The sequence below is a fragment of the Mus musculus genome, chromosome 15 (genome assembly GCF_000001635.26).
Source record: "Mus musculus strain C57BL/6J chromosome 15, GRCm38.p6 C57BL/6J".
NCBI lineage: Eukaryota > Metazoa > Chordata > Mammalia > Rodentia > Muridae > Mus > Mus musculus.
Genome location: NC_000081.6, coordinates 48,238,578 through 48,263,141, shown reverse-complemented (window position 1 = coordinate 48,263,141; position 24,564 = coordinate 48,238,578). Strand labels below are relative to the sequence as shown.

Genomic DNA, 24,564 nt, shown 5'->3' with positions numbered 1-24,564 from the left:
CCCTGAGATTCCACCTCACACCAGTCAGAATGGCTAAGATCAAAAATTCAGGTGACAGCAGATGCTGGCGAGGATGTGGAGAAAGAGGAACACTCCTCCATTGTTGGTGGGAGTGCAGGCTTGTACAACCACTCTGGAAATCAGTCTGGCGGTTCCTCAGAAAACTGGACATAGTACTACCGGAGGATCCAGCAATACCTCTCCTGGGCATATATCCAGAAGATGCCCCAACAGGTAAGAAGGACACATGCTCCACTATGTTCATAGCAGCCTTATTTATAATAGCCAGAAGCTGGAAAGAACCTAGATGCCCCTCAACAGAGGAATGGATACAGAAAATGTGGTACATCTACACAATGGAGTACTACTCAGCTATTAAAAAGAATGAATTTATGAAATTCCTAGCCAAATGGATGGACCTGGAGGGCATCATCCTGAGTGAGGTAACACATTCACAAAGAAACTCACACAATATGTATTCACTGATAAGTGGATATTAGCCCCAAACCTAGGATACCCAAGATATAAGATATAATTTGCTAAACACAGGAAACTCAAGGAGAATGAAGACTGAAGTGTGGACACTATGCCCCTCCTTAGATTTGGGAACAAAACACCCATGGAAGGAGTTACAGAGACGGAGTTTGGAGCTGAGATGAAAGGATGGACCATGTAGAGACTGCCATAGCCAGGGATCCACCCCATAATCAGCATCCAAACGCTGACACCATTGCATACACTAGCAAGATTTTATTGAAAGGACGCAGATGTAGCTGTCTCTTGTGAGACTATGCCGGGGCCCAGCAAACACAGAAGTGGATGCTCACAGTCAGCTAATGGATGGATCATAGGGCTCCCAATGGAGGAGCTAGAGAAAGTAGCCAAGGAGCTAAAGGGATCTGCAACCCTATAGGTGGAACAACATTATGAGCTAACCAGTACCCCGGAGCTCTTGACTCTAGCTGCATATATATCAAAAGATGGCCTAGTCGGCCATCACTGGAAAGAGAGGCCCATTGGACTTGCAAACTTTATATGCCCCAGTACAGGGGAATACCAGGGCCAAAAAGGGGGAGTGGGTGGGCAGGGGAGTGGGGGTGGGTGGATATGGGGGACTTTTGGTATAGCATTGGAAATGTAAATGAGTTAAATACCTAATAAAAAAATGGAAAAAAAAACAGAAATAAAAAAAAAATTGCAAAGCTTCTGCAAGGCAAAAGACACCATCAATAAGACAAAAATGCCACCCACAGATTAGGAAAAGTTCTTTACCTATCCTAAATCAGATAGGGGGCTAATATCAAATATATAAAAAGAACTCAAGAAGGTAGACTCCACAAAATCAAATAACCCTTTTAAAAAATGGGGCTCAGAGCTAAAACAAGAATTCTCACCTGAGGAATACCTAATGGCTGAGAAGCACCTGAAAAAATGTTCAACATCCTTAATCATCAGGGAAATGTGAATCAAAACAACCCTGAGATTCCACCTCACACCAGTCAGAATGGCTAAGTTCAAAAATTTAAGTGACAGCAGATGCTGGCAAGGATGTGGAGAAAGAGGAACACTCCTCCATTGTTGGTGGGATTGCAAGCTTGTATAACCACTCTGAAAATCAGTCTGGAGGTTCCTCAAAAAATTGGACATAGTATTACCAGAGGATACCGCAATACCTCTCCTGGGCATATATCCAGAAGATGTTCCAACTGGTAAGAAGGACACATGCTCCACTATGTTCATAGCAGCCTTATTTATAATAGCCAGAAGCTGGAAAGAACCCAGATGCCCCTCAACAGAGGAATGGATTGTGGTACATTTACACAATGGAGTACTACTTAGCTATTAAAAAGAATGAATTTATGAAATTCCTAGGCAAATGGATGGATCTGAAGGGCATCATCCTGAGTGAGGTAACCCAATCACAAAGGAACTCACACAATATGTACTCACTGATAAGTGGATATTAGCCCAGAAACTTAGGATACCCAAGATATAAGATACAATTTGCTAAACGCATGAAACTCAAGAACGAAAACCAAAGTGTGGACACTTTGCCCCTTCTTAGAATTAGGAACAAAACACCCATGGAAGGAGTTACAGAGATAAAGTTTGGAGCTGAGACAAAAGGATGGACCATCTAGAGACTGCCATATCCGGGGATCCATCCCATATTCAGCTTCCAAATGCTGACACCATTGCACACACTAGCAAGATTTTGCTGAAAGGACCCAGATATAGCTGTCTCTTTTGAGCCTAACAAACACCGAAGTGGATCCTCACAGTCAGCTATTGGATGGATCACAGGGCCCCCAATGGAGGAGCTAGAGAAAGTACCCAAGGAGCTGAAGGGATCTGCAATCCTATAGGTGGAACAACATTATGAACTAACCAGTACCCCCTGGAGCTCGTGTCTTTAGCTGCATATGTATCAGAAGATGGCCTAGTCAGCCATCAGTGGAAAGAGAGGCCCATTGGTCGTGCAAACTTTATCTGCCTCAGTACAGAGAAACGCCAGGGCCAAGAAGTAGGAGTGGGCGGGGGTGGGGGGGGGCTTGTGGGGGAATTTTGGGATAGCATTGGAAATGTAAATTAAATAAATACCTAATACAAAAAAAGAAGAAGAAAAACTCTCATCTATATTCCACTAAGCAACCATAATAAAACTACCAGTGGTTCACCACATAGGACTTTAGTTAAAAAAAAAAAAAAAAAAAAAAATCACTTTAAAACAAAAGATAATGGTATTCACTGGGCTCTCACTAAAAGTTCACATCTTTTAGAACAAATATCAAAGGACTTGACGCATTCTGTATACTTGAAATTCATCTTATTGTATCACTAAGAGCTTCCTTTAGTTAATTTTATACTTGGGTTTTTGTTTGCATGTCTTCATTTGCTGCATTCTGATCACATTATTAGTCTTGTTGTTTATTGAACACCCACAAAAACGTGATGAAATATTGGTGCGTGTGTATTATAAATGTTTATTATACCTGAATATCCTGTTACAGGAAATAATCAAGCAATCACCTGGGTAGAGGAAGGCTCCATATTTCTTAGGGTTATTTCTATATCCAGCTACTGTTGAAGGTGTTTATCAACTGTAGGAGTTCTTTGGTTGAATATTTGGGGATGCTTATGTATGTTATCTTATCATGTGCGAATGGAAGTACTTGGATTATAATTTGCATCCCCTTAAGTCCTTTAGTTATTTATTTCTCTAGCTAGAACTTCAAGTTCTGTATTGGATAGATATGAGGAGAGTGGACAGCATTGTCTTCTCCTCCATTTTAGGGAAAATGCTTTAAGTTTCTCTCATTTAATTTGATGTTGGCTATTGTTTTTCTGTAAAGTCCCTTTATTGCGTTTAGGTATGCCCCTTGTATCCACCAGGATGGCTAAGATGAAATAATCAAAGGATAGCACATGATGATGTTGTTGTGGAACATATGTGTGTGTGTGTGTGTGTGTGTGTGTGTATGTATGTATATGTGTGTAAATATATATATATATATATATATATGTATATCCTAAAATTATATATATACTAAAGTATATATATATCCTAAAGATGCTCCACCATTCCAAAAGGACATTTGGTCAACTATGTTCATAGCAGCTTTGCTCATATTAACCAGAAACTTAAAAAAACCTAGATGTCTCTCAATTGAAGAATGAATACAAAAATGTGGTATATTTACACAATGGAACACTACTTAGCCATTAAAAACAAGGACAGAATGAATTTCATAGGCAAATGGATTAAACTAGAAAATACCATTCTTAGTGAGTTAACCCAGACTCAAATGGACATGCATAGTATGTACTCACTTATAAGTGGATATTGACCATAAAGTACAGAATAGCTATGCTATAGCTATGCTATAGCTATGCTATAGCTATTCAACAGATCCAAAGCTAAATTACAAGGATGTTACACGGGAGGATGTTTGAATTTTTCTCAGAAGGGAAAAAATAATAGATACAGGAGATCAGAAGAATGAGGGAATGGGGTAGAAGAGGGGATGAAGAGGTGAACAGGGCAGGGGGCACAGAAGATCATAGTGAGATCACGGGAAAGAAGGGAGATCTGCTATGAGAAGAGGGGGGTGGATATCTAGGACAACCTTGTGATGGTGAGAGGTCTGAGGTTCTAAGAAGAGATTGCCTGAGATTTCTAGAAGTTCAGAGAATATGGACACTGAAGTGGCTGCTTCCTGTAGCCAGGCAGGACTCCCAGTGGAAGGATAAAGACAGCCACCCACCCACAAAGTCAAAATGCATCGTGCCTACTGTATATGCAAGGACAAAGATAGAGCAGAAACTGAGGAAATGCCCAACAAATGACTGCCCCTAATTGAGACCCAACTAATGAAAAAGTACCAATCCCTGACACTATTAATGATATTCTGTTATGCTTGCCCTTTGAGAGACTCTATCCAGCGGCCAATGAGAAGAGATGCAGGAACTCACACGCAAACATTAGATGGAACTCAGGGAGTCTTATGGAAGAGTTGGGAGAAAGACTCGGGGACCAGAAGAGGACAGGGATTGCACAGCAAGACCAACAGAGTCAACTAACCTGGATCCTGGGAGGCTACCAGAGACTGAGTCACCAACCAAAAGAGTGAGCACAGGCTGAACCTAGGATCCCGGAACATATGTAGCAAATGAGCAGCTTGGTCTTCATGAGGGACCCGCAAATAGCTAGAGCAGGTGTTGTCCCTGAGCTTGTTGCCTACCTGCCTGCCTGTGGATGCCATATCCCTAAATAAAAAGCCTTGTCTGACTTGATGTGTGTGGGTAGGGAAGTAGGGGGTGACATCCAGAGAGGGGTGGTTTTCCTTCTCAGGGGGAATGGGGGCAGAACTTGCATGAAAGGGTACAGTGAGGAGAGGAACGCTGGGATTGAGTTGTAAAGGGAATAAATATATTCAATTTTTAAAATGTGTCTTTTCTAAAATTTGTTCTCTCATTAATTGTTGATCTTAGTGCCTATACTATCAGTAATCTATATAAAAAGCCATTTCTTTGGCCAATGCATTCAAAGCTATTTCCCACTTTTTTCTCTTCTATCAAGTTAAGTGTATCTGGTTTTTATGTTGAGGTCTTTGGTCAACTTGAACTTGAATTTTGTGTATCTATTTGGAATCTTTTACTGCCATCCATTCAGTTTGACAAGCACCATTTGTTGAAGTTGCTGTCTTCTTTCCAGTTTGTATTTCTGGCTTCTATTATTTAAAGAAAAAACCAGGTGTCCATGTATCTGTGTATTGATGTCAGGTCTTCAATTCCATTACACAGCATGTCTCTATTTACTGACACACCATGTCCTTTTATTATTATTATTATTATTATTACTATAGCTCTCTAATACAATTTGAAATCTGGAATGATGAGGCCTCCAAAAATTTTTTATCGTTCAGGATTGTTTTAGCTATCCTGGGTCTTTGTTTTTCTAAATGAAGTTGAAAATTGTCCTTTCAAGATCTATGAAAATAATAATAAATAAATAAACGTTTTTTTTTTAATTTTGAATTGGATTGAACTGACTATATAGATTTCTTTTGGTAGCATGGCCATTAATCCTACTCTCTCATGAGCCTGAAAGATTTTTCCACTACTGATAATCTTCAATTTCTTTCTTAAACAACTTGGAGTTATTGAGATATAGGTCTTTCACTTGCTTGAGTATGAGTTATGTTACATTAAGGCATTTTATGTTATTTGAAGTTACTGTGAAAGGTGCTGATTCCCTAATTTATGTCTTAGTATATTTGTCATTTTATATAAGAGAACTACTGAATTTTTTGAGTTAATCTTATATCCAGCCACTTTGATTAAAATATTTATCAGCTATAAGTGTTCCCTAGTTTCCTGGTGGAATTTTAGGTTCACTTACTTATACTATTATATTATCTGAAAATAACATTACTTTGACTTCTTCTTCTCTAATAAGTATTATTTTAGTTGGCTTATTGCTCTTCCAAAAAATTTAAATACTATGTTGAATATATATAGAGAGAGAGTAGACAGCTTCGTCTTGTTCTTGACTTTAGTTAAATTGCTTTGACTTTGTCTCCATTTAATTCAATGTTAGCTATAAGTTTGTTATAAATTCCCATTATTATGTGCAGGTGTGTCCCTTGTGTCCCTAACCTCTCCAAGACATTTATCATGAAGGGTATCAGATTTTATCTAAAGATTTTTCTGTATCTAATGAAATGATTATGTGGTTCTTTCCTTTCAGTTTTTTTTATATTGTGGAATACATTTATTAATTTTTATATTTTTTATCATCTCTGCATCATTGGGATGAAGGTTGTGTGATAGGGTAGATTATCTTTTAGATATGTTCTTGGATTTTGTTTTAAAGCAGTTTTTTTAAGGAATCATATTCTTCTCCTTTTTTATTAGATATTTTCTTTATATACATTTCAAATGCTATCCTGAAAGTTCCCTATACCCTCCCCCCACCCTGCTCCCCTACCCACCCACTCCCGCTTCTTGGTCCTGGCATTCCCCTGTACTGGGGCATATAAAGTTTGCAATAGCAAGGGGGCCTCTCTTCCCATTGATGGCCGACTAGGCCATCTTAAAATATTTTATTGAGTATTTTTATATCTATGTCCATGAGAAAAAATAATCAATAATTCCTTCTTTACTGAGTCTTTATATGGTTTATGTATCAGGACAACTGTAGCCTCATAAAATACATTAGGCAATGCTCCTTCTATTCTCTTTCCTGGATCTGGAGTATTGGCTTTAACACTTCTTTGAATACATGGTAGAATTCTATGGTAAAACCATCTACCCCTGAGCTCTTTTAGCTTGGGAGAATTTTAATGACTGTTTATATTTCTATAGGAGTTAAAGGTCTATTTGAATTGTTAAACTGATTTTGACTAGACTTTGGTATATAGTACCTATCAGGAAAAATATCTATTTCCATTAGATTTTATAATTTGTTTGAATACAGTTTTTTTAAAGTATATTCATAGACAATATCTAATTTTGTGACATGTAACCAAACTCTTCAACATGTAAACATACATTATAACTTGGTTCTACAGAGAAGAGAGAACATTGTATTTGTCTAGCCATATGCATTTTTGAGCCAATTTTGAAATTTTCTATTCATGCATGCTGATGCTAGTTCCTTGTTATTGTGAATAGTATAGCAATAAATAGATGTGCAACCATATCTATATTAAGTTATAAGTAGGTTGCATATTCACTCAGGTAGGGAATATTGGTCATTTGGTAATTATACTTTTAGAATTTGGAGAAATGTCTGATTTCATTCTTGCCAATGAACATATTTATAGAAGATTCATCTTTACTTTTAATGCATAACTATATATGTTGTATGTTTCATTTATTTCTTAAAATTTATTACAAATTTGGCCTATTGAATAGAGTCTATAGATGTAGAGCTTATCACCACATTCTGTCTTTCTAAAAGATATTTCTTATGTTTGGTCAATTGTAGCCTTGGATCCACTGTGCAGTTCTCCTGTGATGAAGATTATGTCCTACAGGGAGCAAAAAGCATTACTTGTCAAAGGATAGCTGAAGTGTTTGCTGCTTGGAGTGACCACAGGCCTGTATGTAAAGGTAAAGAAAAGTATTATAATAGGATATTCTGTGAAGATACAGTGATGCTTATTTTTTTTAATTTGCTCAGCATTAAAAATAAACTTTAATATATACTCTTTGAATTATCATTATCCTTGTGTTTTTAACAAATTTAGAGAGGCTTGGGACCACTGTGTTTTTAATCTAAAGAGTTTTCAAATTAATAATCCTAGAGATTACAGCTGAATCTGAACACATTTAATAACAAGCATTAGAAATGGATATTTTAAACCAAATTCCAACTTCACTTGTAGAACTTATCACTTTATAGTGGTGAGGGCTATCACTGGGAATAAAAGCTCAGTTTAACTGAATTTAACCTAAAGCCAAGTAATAATTGTTTACAATTTATACATTACTAGTTATCACAAAGTATATCCTCATTCTCCTTTCTCTCCAGGTCTCTCTCTCTCTCTCTCTCTCTCTCTCTCTCTCTCTCTCTCTCTCTCTCTCTCTCTCTCTCTCTCTGTGTGTGTGTGTGTGTGTGTGTTTATGTTTGCTGCTTGGAGTGACCACAGGCCTGTATGTAAAGGTAAAGAAAAGTATTATAATAGGATATTCTGTGAAGATACAGTGATGCTTATTTTTTTTAATTTGCTCAGCATTAAAAATAAACTTTAATATATACTCTTTGAATTATCATTATCCTTGTGTTTTTAACAAATTTAGAGAGGCTTGGGACCACTGTGTTTTTAATCTAAAGAGTTTTCAAATTAATAATCCTAGAGATTACAGCTGAATCTGAACACATTTAATAACAAGCATTAGAAATTGTCTTTCATCTTTGTAAATACTTCAATTACTTTTGCTATGTAAGTGAAATGGATATTTTAAACCAAATTCCAACTTCACTTGTAGAACTTATCACTTTATAGTGGTGAGGGCTATCACTGGGAATAAAAACTCAGTTTAACTGAATTTAACCTAAAGCCAAGTAATAATTGGTTACAATTTATACATTACTAGTTATCACAAAGTATATCCTCATTCTCCTTTCTCTCCAGGTCTCTCTCTCTCTCTCTCTCTCTCTCTCTCTCTCTCTCTCTCTCTCTCTCTCTCTGTGTGTGTGTGTGTGTGTGTTTATGTGACTGTGTGCTTATATGTGTTTATCTTTGTTCTTACTCCAACTTCTAACATAATTCTTCAAATAAATTATTTCTGTAAAATGAAAGGGCACTTCCTTTTCTATTTTTATCAAATTATGGTTGAAAATTTAATTGACACTATTAACAAATCTTTGTGTGTTATAACATATACATATATAAACATGCTACACACACACACACACACACACACACACACACACATATATATATATATATATATATATATATATGAAAAATATTTTGAAGGAAAAGTGGTCTTTAATATCTAGAGAATAAATGAAGTGAAGCCAAAGTAGCCAGATTAGAATACTTCATCATTTCAGAGGTAAGCTCATATGCATTAAAGTACGTTTATTACAATTGTTTTCAGACTCCAGTGACCTCTTATGGTGTAACACAGTACATTCTGATAGCTCATACAGTTGGCTTATAGAATCCATACCATAAGTTTTAGACACTGAAACTAATGGACTGATATACTTCGATATAAACCACAATGCTTGCAAGAACCACACCACAAGGATGAGCATATTCACATATAGCAAGTACTTAGAGTTTATGCACATAGAAATAAAACCTACTTCTCAAACTCAAACACTAGGTCCTGTGTTTTAACAGAGCATCAAAATAACTATGATTTCATTGAAGACAAGGTCTGAATATCATTACACAATGTTATCTCTTTTTTTAGCTTCTATATTGTCGAACACTCTCCCTACCTTCTGACTGCCTCTTTGCCATCTGGTTTGCTTGTTCCTTTTCCTCTTTTTAAAACCTGACTGCTAACTGAAAAACTGTTCTACCCACACTCCACCCCTCCTCTTTTGTCCTAGCTCCCACACCCACTACATTTCTTCAAATAAAAAATTCTTACAAAATTATACAAGCACTCTTTATTATAAACTTTTACTTTTGAGACAAGGTCTTGCTATATATATACCCAACTGACCTCAAACTTATTTACACCAGGCTACACTCTCATTGATATATTAATCCCTTGTGTTGATCCCTCTAATTTGGCAGTTGCAAGTGTTTATAAGTATGAGCTACAAACCTTTATGAAGCTCTATTTTGAATTCACCTTTTCCATTTCTATTGCTTGATTGTGTATCTGTGATTACTTATAATTGCTACATTTCTGCATTTCTTAGCATATCAGTTGTAACTTTTTAGTTCTTACTGGGAGCCTTTTTTAAGTCACCACACCCAGGGGATTCTTCTTAGATATAATGAGAAAGATGTCAGAATAGAGAAGGGGCATATGTACTAGGTACTATAAAGAGAAAAGATATTTCAGGATTGGCTAGATATAGAAGTAAAATGTAATAAGAAAGGATTAAAAATGATATTCAAGTGTATATGAATAGAACAATCTTGTGTTGTTAATAAATATGAAGGAGCTGAAAATGGAGTTATGTGGGAGGGAATCCACAGTTACTACAACATTGTCACTGCTATTTTTAGCATTCACTATGTGCCAGGCATTATGTTAACAACTGCATATACTTTGTCTCATTTGCTTCTCCAAAAAAAACTTGATGGAGACATTACCATCTCCATTTTAGAAGTGAAAAGCATAAGGCTGAGAGCAATGCAGCTTTCCAAATCTTAAATGACTGCAACGTTTTGTTTAGAGGATTCTTATAAGACGGGGAGGAAAAGCCAGATTTCAGAGCATCAAAAAGGGAAACACAAAGAAAAAAATATAAAACACAAAGTAGTGCACTGTACTCACTTGGTAATTTTGGACCCGTATTGATTTAATTCCTCTTATCATTTTTATTTTAAAGTTTTATAAGATGGTATGTAATATAATAACACTAAAAGTACTTTATTAGTACAATGAAAATTATAGACTTTTTTTGGTTGAATGACAAATGAGTTTATTTTTGCTAAAAATACTACAACAACTATTCTATATTTTGAACTTATTGTTCAGATTTTTTAATTGGGTATTTATTTCATTTACATTTCCAATGCTATCGTAAAAGTCCCCCACACGCTTCCCCACCCACTCCCCCACCCTCCCACTCCCACTTCTTGGCCCTGGCGTCCCCCTGTACTGAGGCATCTAAGGTTTGCAGGACCAATGGGCCTTTCTTTTCACTGATGGCTGACTAGGCCATCTTCTGATTCTATGCAGCTAGAGACATGATATCTGGGGGCGGGGGGGGAGGTATTGGTTAGTTCATATTGTTGTTCCACCTATAGGATTGCAGATCCCTTCAGCTCCTTGGGTACTTTCTCTAGCTCCTCCATTGGGGGCCCTGTGTTCCATCCAATAGCTGACTGTGAGCATCCATTTCTGTGTTTGCCAGGCCCCGGCATAGTCACACAAGAGACAGCCATCAAGAGTTAAATACATCATAGAGTTTCCATTGCTGTGAAGAGAAACCATAACCAACACAAGTCTTATAAATTACTACATTTAACTTGGACTGACTTACAGTTTCAGAGGTTTATTTAGTTTATCACTGTCACAGAAGGAAGCATTGTAGCATCCAGGCATACATGGTACTGGAGGAGCCAAGATTTCTATACTTGATTAAAGGGCTGGAGAAATGGCTCAGCAGTTAAGAGCACTGACTGCTCTTCTAGAGGTCCTGAGATCAAGTCCCAGTAACCACGTGGTGCCTCACAACGATCTGTAATGGGATCAGATGCCCTCTTCTGGTGTGTCTGAAGACAGCAACATTCATTTAATATAAATTAAATGAATAAGTAAATCTTAAAAAAAAAAAAAAAAAGGAACCAGCATCAAACTTGTTTATGCCCGACATCTTGGAAAAACAAAACCAACCAACCAAACAAACAAACAAACAAAAACAAAAGCAACAGAGAAGAGACTGTAATCCATGGGCTGCCAAGAGGTAAGTAGCATTCCATGCTGGGTAGACTTGAAGCATAGAGACCTCAAAACCCCACCTCCATAGTGACACACTTTTTCTAACAATGCAATACTTCTTCTTATAAGCCACTCCTCATAATAGTGCCACTTCCCATGGGACAAAGATATGTAAACCACAACATACTTCTAGGTACAAAGATATATATTCATAGTCCAATCATTTAGGTGGTAGGGGCAAGGTGGTGAATAGTTCAAAATCATTGTCAGCTAACTGGGAAGATCTAAGCCAACTTAGGCTATATGATATTCTATCTTAAAACTGTAATAAAAGTTAGATAAGACTAAATAAGTGTTTTCACATAACAGTGTGTTAATTTTTAAACAAAAATGATACTCTACTGTGTAAAGTATTATAGTTGCCAAACATACAGATATATTGACTTTCATGTATACAACCATCATACAAGCATACACAGAATGTTGTTTTAACATATGCATACAACAAGGACACCAAAAAAGCATTAAATCCTAAGACATGTTAAAGCACTTTGTGAAACAAATACAGAATATCCTGTTTCATGGGATCTATCAGTATTCTGTGCTGGCCAACACTCAAGATTAAATTACAGCTATAAAAAATTATTATGGCTTGTAAGTTATGTGTTTCAAGTATCCTAAAGTTTCCTAATCTTCCTATGTACATTTTTCATAAAAAACAATGTTAAAAGGCTTGATTTAATCCAGCAAATTATATTAATGTTCACATGGGAACAAAAGCAAACACACGGAGTTAGCACCAAATTATGGAATTTAAGATCTATGTATAAAGCAAAACAGGATGATAAACCTTTTTCTTTTATTCAAGATATTTCTTTCATAAAACTGGATGAACCATGTTGATTAAAGATTGTTCTAAGACGGAAATTACCTGTTCTGTCATTTTTCATAAATGTTACAGTTGCGCACTCATTGCAATGTCCAGAGTGTTTTTTAAATGTTAATTCTGCTTCTCTTGGATTCTAACATACATCCTAGTATCACATATATCTTTAGGAATATGTATTCTACCATTGTCGACTGGGACATATAAAAAACGTATGTATTCAAAAGTCATCTATTGCTACTATTCCATTGTAACTTACCTTATTTCTGCAAATCTTTACCATATGTACAAAGATTTACCTGCTTATTTCTTGCAAGGCACACATGTGTATGGCTTATAAGCCATTAGTTGCTACTAGAAACCACTTGCCTTGGTTCTGGGAATAGTAATGGAGAGAACCTGCTGACATAGTAATTGAAGTTTTAAAATGACTATCCACTGTGCGTCTGAATGAAGAGCTGTTCTCAAGTCTCATGGGTGCTTGGACAGAATAAATATGCTTTTGTTCTAGAGAGTGCCGTAAATAGCACTATTAGTGTACTGTGCCTTTGAGAAATCATTAATATAGTTGCTGTCCTCAAATTGTATGGTTGAGCAATCAGGAAATTGTTATTTTTAAAGGGACATAATTTCACATGGAAAATGGCAAATTATAAACTAAATTATTACTAAAAGATAGTAATAATTAACATAACTGTGCAAAATTAAATATCATTTTCTAAATTAGGTATACATATATATAAAGTATTTGCTTTTTTAAAATTATGAAAAAACTGTTTTATTTGAATATACAGTGGATCCACAAAATGAAGCTTATGCATATTATCAGCTTTTACAATGATTGGCATACTTATTTGTGATTTCTGCATATTTAATAAGTGATAATTGTGGGGAGAACTGTAATACTATTAATTTTAAAACATTTAACAAATTTCATAATAGTACCCTGAACAAATTATTTTGGTGTGCCAAATCAGTATTCATTGGGTGGCTCCAAATAGCCAAGAGTTTTGAGTTTTACAATACAGTGTTATGCACTTGTGAGAATAGTGGAGGAGGTGGGTGGCTCAGAGAAGACAGGACAAAAACGTCAAGGGAAAGCAGAAGTCCTGTGTGTTGACTTACAAACCACAATACCACTTCTTAATTACTATATCCAATCTTTCCATAAATTATCTATCCATTAAGTTATTAATTTATTAATCATTTTATTCAACACTAAGCATGAGTGATTATGGTAAATTCTATGCTATATGTGATACAGAATATAGAAATTACTATTATTTTGCATTAATGGCAAATCATACTCACAAATCTAAGAAATACGCAGTAGACTATGTTAAAATACCAGGGACAATGATTTGCAATTTTATTTGAGAAAGATTGAAATAATATTGTATGTTAACCAGGCAAAAATATTATGTAAGTCATTTTAAAAATGGGAAATATACCATAATAAAATTCACAATGTGAGTAACAGCTCTAGGGCATGAGGTGGAGAAAGATGACTATTTTACTTTTGTAAATTTTGTAAATATATAGGGAGTAAATAGAGATAACAAAATTATATTATAGATCTATGTAAAGTTTGTATGGAAGCCTCCTGACTATGAGTGTTCTATCATCATACTACTGTAACAAGTTCAAGGTTTTCCATTTGGACTACATACAATATAGCAACATGTAGCAATTAAGTTCAGTGTGCAAAGAAACTGATTCTCTTTTGTATTGGAAATTTAAAAAAAATGCTGTATTCAATTCTATAAATTATTTCACGTCACATTCAGAATGAATGTTTTTTAGATGTTAATACACTGTCCACTTAAAAGGGTCCTATGATATCACTATTATGTCATTAAAACAGTTATACCCAAACTGAAATTCTGCAGAAAAGTTCTGTAAGACATCAAGCTGTGAAAATCCTCCTTCTACTAGAGGTTGCCAATCTTCTGACTACCAAAATCACCCAGGATTCATGTCTACATTTATTTATTTAACTCTGTGTACATTTCATAGAAGACAATTACTGCTTCAGTTTTTTTTATTTATTTATGGCTGATCTGTCATTAAATAGTAAAGCCAACTATCCATAATCTTTTCATCTGTCACATTTCACACCCTTATTCTATGACCTTCAAGCATATACTATAGTATATTTACCACCTTAACCCCACAAGCACACAGACAGATAGGTGGACAAACACATACTCACAAGCATGTGTGCATGCGCACGTGCGCGCGCGCACACACACACACACACACACACACACACACACACACACACACACATGCACACTGCACACACAGACACACATTTCTAAAGTGCTTAGAGTTTAAATGAAACTGCTTTAGTCATCAATGAGGTTTATTGATCCATTTGTATCAGATTCAACAAAAATACCCAAGCAAAGTTTAACTAATCTCTTCATACACAAATGAGAACTGCATGAAAATTGCTGATAAAACCAGTATCTATGATCAGCTGTGGAGTCCTTAAGACACTGTATGTTTTGATCGCTTGCACTCTGTTTGTATTTGTAATGCTTGACCCACTGACCATTATGTAAAATTTCAGTGCTAATTGCAGACATTAAAAAAGCACTTACTCAATATTGTTATAAATTTTGTTAAATTATATTAAGTAATTTGAGAAATTAGAAATATGTTCATTGTAAGCATGAGGAGTTGACCCAGTAGAATGCTTATTGGGAAATACAATTTTAAAAATTGACCAAGAGCAATGCAGAACCATCTGAAGTTTATCAACCAGATACACACAAAGCAGGTGTTTTTCTGTAGCCATTATCCATGCTATCATCATTTCATAGAATATTGTTACAGTTGAAAAGATGCATAATAAGGATGATATTAGCAACTAATAGAGTGACATATGGTAAAGGAGATAGACAGATGGTGTAGATATGAAAGTTTATCACACATTTGTTTCTTACCGGTTGTTCTTTCCTTCTAAAAGCAGTAGTTTGAGTTTTAACATATAATTTAATCAACAAATACAGTTCACAATGCACTGTCAAAAAGTCAGTTTTGTTTCACATACTACTTGATAGATGTAAATTGTGGTGCACTTGTCAATTTCTTACATATCACTATTAATTTAAACTTTGGATTACCCAAATATATCTTACATTTCAGTACATTTTTTCATATGAGGATTCTTTGCTATGTTAATAAATTATTAGAAAATATATAAACTAAACTAAGTAGTTCTAATTTGGTATATGGAGAGATTTCAGTAATGATCAATACAAAACTTTCTATTTCCAAGTCAATTACCTTTTGAAAGCATGACCTTGTTTATTTGCTTTTCCTTTCTTAACTCCAGTTTGTTAATTTATAAATAATTAAGGTAGATACAGAAAGTGATCACCATGGCTTCTTCCTGTGATGAATTCCAAATATTTTCATCATCATGTGTTAATGTTCTGGACTCTTATACTCAATATGATTATCATTACTTAAAAAGTCTTTCTTAAGTTCTCAACGCAGGTCTCTGTCTCAGTTCTTGAATCACAGAGGCAATAATACATTTGAAATGTGTTATAAACTATTTATCAGAGAGTATTTTAGTATTCCTTGGTATTGTGATATATATTTGTTTTTAAATCAGACAAATATCACATTTATTTTGTTTTAAACTTTTTGTTGTGATTCAACGTAACCAGTCTTAATTTATATTGTATGAATATTTTGTAACTCATTTATCACAAAATTATGACTTAATTTCAGAATTAATATAGTTTTGTATCTTTACTTGTCAAGACAATCTTGCCTTATATGTAGTTTTGAATGTGTAAAGAAAAACACTAAGGTTATACTCTGAGCTTGGAACATGCTAGTAATAATTATAGATTTAAAATTTTTAAATAATGAACATTTTTACAATTTTGAGAGTTTTATATATCATTAATATATTTACATAATTCCCTCTTCCTCTCATCCCTTCAACTCTTCTTCTGCTCTGCCCAACTTCCACTAAAATTCATGGCCTCTTACTTTTTACTTATGAATATTTTATATACATGCAGTGTATAAAATATACATCATATGTATATACTTGCATTTATCAATGAACCCAATTAAGTTTCTTTATTATTGCTCGTTGTGTTTGTGCATATATCTGTGTGTTTGTGTTTCTGTGTGTGTGTGTGCACGTGTGTTTGTGTCTCTGTGTGACTGTGTCTTTGTGTGTGTATGTCTGTGTGCATGTCTGTATGCATGTGTATGTGCTTTGTGTGTACATATTTGTATGTGTGTGCCTGCATGAGTTTGCACATATATGCATGCCTGTGTGACTGCATTGGTGTGTGACAGCATTGGTGTGTGTGTGTGTGTGTGTGTGTGTGTGTGTGTGTGTGTGTGTGCACTTAGAGCTTCTTCAGTTGTACTGTATAACCTTTAGGGAGCTAGCCACCACAGAAGACTTATTCCTACTCTTTCAGTAGCATTGATTGTTCTCTTCATCTAGGAATAGGGTCTTCTGAGATTTCCCCACTCTCAGTGGCTTGTCTGCTGATGAAGGCACTGTTCAGATCTTGCTTAGGTGATTATTTGCTGAAATTTCATGGTTGGAGTATCCCTGTCATGAACAAAAGACATTTGATTGTTGAAGATTAGTAGTGACCCGGCTCTTATGTTATTCTCATTTCCTCTTCAGAGATATTCCATGGCACCTAGTGATAGCAGTTGGAATGTAGGTGTTAGCTTTGATCACCCGGAGGTTTGTTTTTCTCTGAATTTGATCAATTTCACTTATATAATATTTTTAGTCAACTCCAAAAAGAAATCCATTTCATAGGGTAGAGAGCTGCAGAACCAGAAGATTGGTTTAATATGAATTCCAAGAGAATTGGAGTAAGAAACAATATATAAAAAAAATTTCTTTTTAATGTTTAACAAACACAAGTTTTAAACGGTTAAGGTTTAAAGTTTAGTGGAATCAAAATAAAATGTATTAAAACCTGTAGAAATACAACTGAGGACATTCATAGGTATCACAGGCTTTTAGAAATAGTTTTAGAAATGTTTAGAAACAGTTAATAATTTATCTAAACAGTTGTTAATTTATCTAGAACTGCAATATTCTGAATTGTAATATATTATAACTTTTATTTTGAGATGATAATATAATTGCAACATTTTTTTACTTTTCTTTCTTCCATTGAAACCCCCACACATGCTCTTCCCCAGTCATCATTAAATTCATAGTCCCCAATTTGTGTGTGTGTGTTAATCTGAGAAGGAACAATAAAATGCTAGCAAACTATGTACAGGAAATTTGAGTTTTAACATTGAAATGACATCTTTTCTTTGTAGTGCTTCTTTGATATAATTCAAAACTCTATGGTAAGCAATACATTAATCTTTGGGTTTGTTGAGTGAACATGCTATTAATTAGTAGGAAACACCAAGAGAGAATCAATTACTTTTCTACTTTTTTGAAGACATAAGAAGGTGGAAGATCTCAAGGTGTGAAACAAGCCTGCCATTAATTACCTTCTCCATTATTTGAAAAATATAACTTTAGAGCTCTTTGTGTTTAAAGCAAAAGAAATTGAATATATTCTGTATTCTAGAATATATAGTGCTTTGAAGGTTTATAAGCACACACACACACACACACACACACAAGAATATAGGAAATGTAAAAGCCTAAAAACCTGAGAAAACATAGATAAGAGAACAGGAATAGGTAAACGCATTATTGAGAAAAGGTAAATTTTTAACTTTCTGGAATTGGAATTTTTACAAACACTTGTTTTTCATAGAATTTATTTCACTTTTGGGCCTTTTCTTGTGCTAAGGAATGAAGAATGTTCTGGGGCTTTCCTAGACTTCTAGTTTTGTGAAAGTACGTAGTGAGCAGTCGGTCAGCATGCAGTAACTGGTGTAGAGTAAACACAGTCACTGATACTAGAATAAGACAATAAATCTTTTGTTTACCACTGTACTAGATTCAATGCCTGAATTGCAGACTCAAATTGAACAATTCATGCCCTTGAGTAATTTACAATCTTATTGAAAATACGCTACATTCAGAATGAAACAATGGGAGAGCATCGGTAAAACAAGTAAGGCATGATTATACTGTCAATATTTAAGTTATGCAGCCATTTCAAAACAGACAAAAAGAGAATGGCTCCATTAACCTTCCAAAAGTAAATTCGAGGAGCCATGAAAATAATACTTAGTCATTTTATCTCTTAGTTATTACTATATATTGCCTTATTTTAAAAACAATCAATTTGTTTCAGCAACACTGATATTTAGGTGCAAATTAATTCTAATTAAAAGAGAGAAAAGATGAGTTTTCATCTTCATGGGAATCAGAGATGTGGATTACAATGGGATTAATTATAAAAAATAGCAGTAACAGAAGTGTAAAACTTACCACGTATCATGAATGTGGTTTCAAAACAGACACATAACCACTTTGCCTAGAATTCAAGAAGAGGTAGAAAGATATGGAAATATGTCAAGTTAAGAAACATTGACTTTGGTCACATGAGCATCAGAGAGATGTTGGTGAAAGGGAGAGAGACATAGAAGGATGGATGAATTGACTGCAAATGCCCTTATGTTCTATTGTGGTGAAAGGGACATGCCTGTAGAAGTTCATGATTTTTAGTATTGGTCCTCAGATGGTGAACTGTTTAGGGAGGTTGTGGAACCTTTTGGGCATGAAGCCAAGCTGGCATATTTAAGGTTGTAGGGATGGGCCCTTATGCAACAGACACCATGTACTGAGAACCAAGTCAGATTGCCATACTTTCCGCTATGATAGACTTTATACATGTTAACCAAAATGTACTTCTTTCCTTCTAGTTGTTTCTGGCTGGAATTTGGTCACAGAAAAATTAGAATAATCAACCCATGTATAAATGCAAATATTAGGTTTTATCTTGGGAACATAAGATAATTTCCTTTGCTTTTTGACACAACTGGTTATTATTCTAGTAGAAAGATCTTAAAACCTTTTTTTTCAAATGTTATTATATCCAATAAAAGGCTGCATAGTAGGCATAGGAAAAGAAGGATCTAAAATGACAAAGGTCCTGTTTACAGAGAATTTATTATCAATAGTAGGATTTAAAAGGAGCAAGGAATTATTTTAGTTCTTAATAAATTTTGATAATTGGAGTTCATTGAATATTATTGTACACATTAACCATGCATTCTACCTTTGAACCATATCACTTATGGTCCAAACATATATTTGATACAACCAGTATACTGGTTCAAGGGTATTTGACACAAATTATACTAAGTACATGGGTATTTGTTAGAAATGGTAGAGAATCATTTCTGCAGGAGGAAGCACCTAGGCTGAGTGTTAAAGTTATAATTAATTGTGGTTAATGTGGAGGTTAATAGAGGATGACAAGAAAACACCATATAGATGTAGTAATATTTTAAAGACATAAACTATCAGGAGCAGTAAGGTACTTTAAAAACAATTTTGATAATTTGAAATACAGATGTTGACTATTTCAATGACTATTATAGAAATATTCTTTTGTATTCTGAGCCTTAAGTTATTGATAATTTCAAATAATATTGAGTTGTTTGAGCTCTTAAAATTTGTGGTTATTAAACCTTTATCACATATTTTGCAATGGTTTCTTCTCATTCCATTTTACTTATGTTTAAAACTTTTATTATTCTCTCATACATTACATCCTGACCACAGTTTTCCCCTACCTCCGTACTACTTCCCCAAACTCCCCCATCTCACCTCTCTTCCAGATCAACTCTGCCTCAGTTTTTCTTTGAAAAACAAATAAACAACAACAACAAAAACAAACAAGCCATGATATAAGGTCTGGTGGTCAGTCTGATTGTACTTTGTTAGGCCATGTTTGTAGGATATTCATGGGAGGTTTGCTCTTTCACTTTTGAGTGATTATCAATTGAAGTTACCTTCTGGGTTAAGAACAGAAGGATGTGTCCATTTTCTCAGTGTGAGGACCCAGTCTGGTGCATACCTGTGCAGGTCCTGTGCAACCTGCCAAAGTCTCGGGGAATTCATATGTATGTTGGGCCTGATGTGTTTAGAAGGTCTTGTTTCCTTGGTGTCCTCCATCACTGCCTGATCTTAAATTGTTCTGTCTTCTCCTTCACAGGGGTTTCCAAGCCCTAAGGGAAGGGATGTGATAGAGACATTCCATTTATTTCAGTTAAAACTAAAATTCTGAAACACTCTTGCTTTCTGTACATGGATATTTCAGTTTCCTGAGTTCCCATTTATTAACTTCTGTCCTTAATTTCTGGGCTAACAGAGCTCTGTTGAAAAATAATGTCTCGTAGAAATGAGATTAAACGTTGGCATTATGTTGATGTTTTTTTATCCATTTGGATTAATTTTATGCAGTATGATCAGTAAGGATCTATTGCCATATTTCTACATGCAGCCATTGAAGTTGACCAACACCATTGATTGAAGAGGTCGATTTTATCCAGTGTGTATATCTGACTTTTTAAAAAAATCATAAATCAAATTTGAAAAGTGATGTTGACCAATGTCTTAATTTTCAATTCAGTTCCATCGATCAAAATGTCTGTTTTATTGCCAACATCATTGCTACATTTATTACAAAAGTTCTGTACTAAATTTGCTACCAGGGAAAGTTACACCTCTTGTAATTCCTTTATTATTTTACTATTCAGGATTGTTTTAACTTTACTTGCCCTTGGTGGTTTTGGGGGATGAGGGGTGTGCTGGTTTTTGTGTGTATGTAACTCTCTCTCTCTCTCTCTCTCTCTCTCTCTCTCTCTCTCTCTCTCTCTCTGTGTGTGTGTGTGTGTGTGTGTGTGTGTGTGTGTGTGTTTACAGGCAAGCTCACAACTGTGGTGTTTCCTTATAAAACTGAATACTGTCCTTAATTTTGTGAAGAACTGATTTGAATGTTTGATGGCAATTCTATTTAATTTGTAGTTGCTTTTAGTACGATAGCTATATTTATTATATTAATCCTACAAAACCATGGGCCAGTGGTATCTTTTCATTTCCTTAAATGTTCTTTGATTTTTTTTTTTGTTCAATGTACTAAAGTTAGTTTTTATCATAACTCTTTCACTAGCTTGGTTAGAGTTGCATATATATATATATATACACATATATATATATACACATTTTATATACATATAGTCTATATACATATTCATAACATATATATTATATACATAATAGTATATATATATAACATAAAATAATTATATTTACATGATATGTAATTATGTATATATAACATGTATCATATGATAACATGTATATAATATTATATTCTATATAAATACAGGGAAAATGTTATATTTTATCCCTTTGTCCATTCACCTATCTATTCCTCTATTCTCCTATTCCCTGTTCCTTACATTCTTCTATCTCTCTATCCCCCATCCTTCAATTTCTGCTCTTGGCCATTGGAGACTTGCAAAGATAGGGAAAGTTTCTCAGGGTCCTCCCCCCAAAAGGACTAGGGGTGAGATCCTGTAAAGGATGATACTGCGTATGGCACTTTACTGAGACCATCTCATTTTATCCTTTCCATTGCCTTCTAACACAGTATTTCTTCTCTGAGGAGGATTGTTTATTTCTCTGAGTATATGGGGAGTGTTACTAAGGTTATTGTAAAAGGTTCCTTGCTTCTTTTGTCAGTACTTTAATCACTTGAACACAGAAAGAATATTGATTTTGTTTATTAATTTTTTATCAGGCTACTTGGCTGAAAGGTTTTATCAGATATCAAGATTTCTTGTATAATTTTTAAGAATCATTTATGTATAGTATCATTTCACATGGAAATAAAGACAGCTTAACTTCTTCCCTTTTGTACTTCCTATAGCCTTTTGTTGTTCTCTTATTCTAGATAAAAATTTCAGGTTCTATATTGAATGAATATGGAGAAAGTGAATAACCCTGTGTTGCTCCTAATTTTCTTGGAAACTCTTTAAGTTTCTATCCATTTAGGTTGATGTTTTTCATGGCCTACAGTAAAACACCTCTATTATGTGTGTCCCCTGGTATCCTTAACCTCTCCAGGATGTTTCCCAAAACAATTCATTGAAAATATATCATCTCATTTATGTTAAAATTATTATTTTCAAAGGAAATGTCGTTCTGTCTGTCTGTCTGTCTTTCTCTCTCTCTCTCTCTCTCTCTCTCTCTCTCTCTGTGTGTGTGTATGTGTGTGTGTTTGTATTTGTACACGCATGTCCATGAGAATATTTAGCAAACTGAATCTTACACAATACTTGGGCAAATGTAATTGCAGAGAGTGTTTCTATGAAACACTATGGAGAATCTACAATAAATATTTATATAATTCTTTTATGATCTAGTAATTTTATCACTTGGCATAAAATCCCCAGTAAATGAACTAGTAAGCTGAAGATATATTTGCAATTTTACATTTATTGTTACATTGTTCATAATTTCTTTGATATTGATTCAAATTATGTATCCATAATACATGAACAGAAGCATAAATATGTTATGTATATATTATTGGACTATCTTAACCTACCAGCTCCCACTAATGACATGGAGGCTTTTATTATTTATGAAAGCTTGGGCCTTATAGCTTAGGCTTGTTCTCAGTTAGCTTGTATAACTTAATAATTGGTTTGTACTAACCCACCTTTGCTACCAGGCCCATTACCTCTTTTTTATTCAGTCCCTTTAAGTATGAATTCTTCCCTGTCTCAATCTCCCCAACTGAATTCTCCCCCAGAATGTCTATCTTTGCATGGAAATCCACTTTCTCTTTCCTGCCTTGCTATAAGCCATCAGGCCTTTATGAAAGCCAATCAGAGAATGCCTTAAGCAGAGGAAAAGTATCAGAGACACACCTTCACACAGTGCACAAGAGGATTATACAAACACATACAAATCTTGAAATATTACTTGGCTTTAAGAAATGAAATTATATAATTTATAACAACATGACATAACTTGGAAATCATCCTGCTTTAAAATATGCCACGGAATAAGACAAAACAGTGTGACCTCTCTTACTGGTAGAGTATAAAAACTGATCTCAAATAAGCATAAAGTAAAAAGTGATTGCAAAGTGCTAGCTATTAGAGATCATGGTAAGATACTATTCAAGTAGGACTGATATATTCTAGAAGTATAATGTATTGGCATCCTAAGAGATACCTAGGGTTGCAGTTTAATAATAAAATATATACCTATCTTAAGTCTAAGTCACTTTGCTGTGGTGGATACCTGACAGTCTGAGTTTTTCTGAGGGCAGTTTCTGGTGCTTAACACCTCGTCTTAAAAATGGCAAGGTATTAAGTACAGGATTAATTGCTAGAGAATTTCCTTCTTGTCCATATGCCTCTTTCTTGTCAGCCTAGGGAGATGTTTGGAGCAATAAACTTCTATGGAACCAGGAGAAGAGAGCCATGCTCACAGAAGGAAAAACTTACACAAGCAAATGTGGATTAAACTCATAAATTCACATGCAGGTTTATGCTTACACATACATCTCCATTCAAAGCAGTTGGGTCCAGCTTACATAGTTACTTTATAATTCCAGGCTTACACGTACACACAGCCATATTCACATATGTATATGGTACAAATGACCAAGGGCCAGTGCAGAAAGAACTCACTCATTCTGGATGAAAACAGAGCTCCAATCTTTGCTGAATAAAGAAATAAAAACTTCTACCCTTTTACTGCTAAATAAATTAAACCCAAGTCAGTAAAAAGAAAGCTTGTCCTCTTTAGTAAGATTAAGCCTGCCTTGCTATTAAGAAAAGGCCTTAAATGGGAGGAAAGGCCCTTGGTATTGCGAAGATCATATGCCCCAGTACAGGGGAATGCCAGGGTCAGGAAGCAAGAGTAGGTTGGGGAGCAGGTGTGGGGAGGGTATAGGAGGATTTGGGGATAGCATTTGAAATGTAAATGAAGAAAATATCTAATAAAAATCTATAATAAAAATGTAAAAAAGGATGTTGAACATTATTTCAGGTGCTTCTCTGCCATTTTGTATTCCTTAGGTGAGAATTCTTTGTTCAGCTCTGAGCCCCATTTTTTAATGGGGTTATTTGATTTACTGGAG

At 34.8% G+C, this 24,564-nt stretch overlaps 1 protein-coding gene across 10 annotated transcripts in view; it reads left to right on the top strand.

The window, feature by feature from the left end:
• The window catches only part of Csmd3 (CUB and Sushi multiple domains 3), a 1,211,921-nt gene that overhangs the window by 529,417 nt on the left and 657,940 nt on the right, over positions 1–24,564 (top strand). For 9 of the 10 annotated variants that reach the window (XR_001781523.2, XR_003951374.1, NM_001081391.2 and 6 more), the window contains one exon: positions 7,493–7,617. Coding sequence is in view for 8 of the 10 variants with exons in the window: in NM_001081391.2 (NP_001074860.2) it covers positions 7,493–7,617 (125 nt within the window). In the remaining 2 variants the exon portion in view is untranslated. Of the gene's footprint in view, positions 1–7,492; positions 7,618–7,706; positions 8,171–24,564 lie in introns of those variants that run through there. The other variant, XM_006520912.3, reaches the window with a different exon arrangement.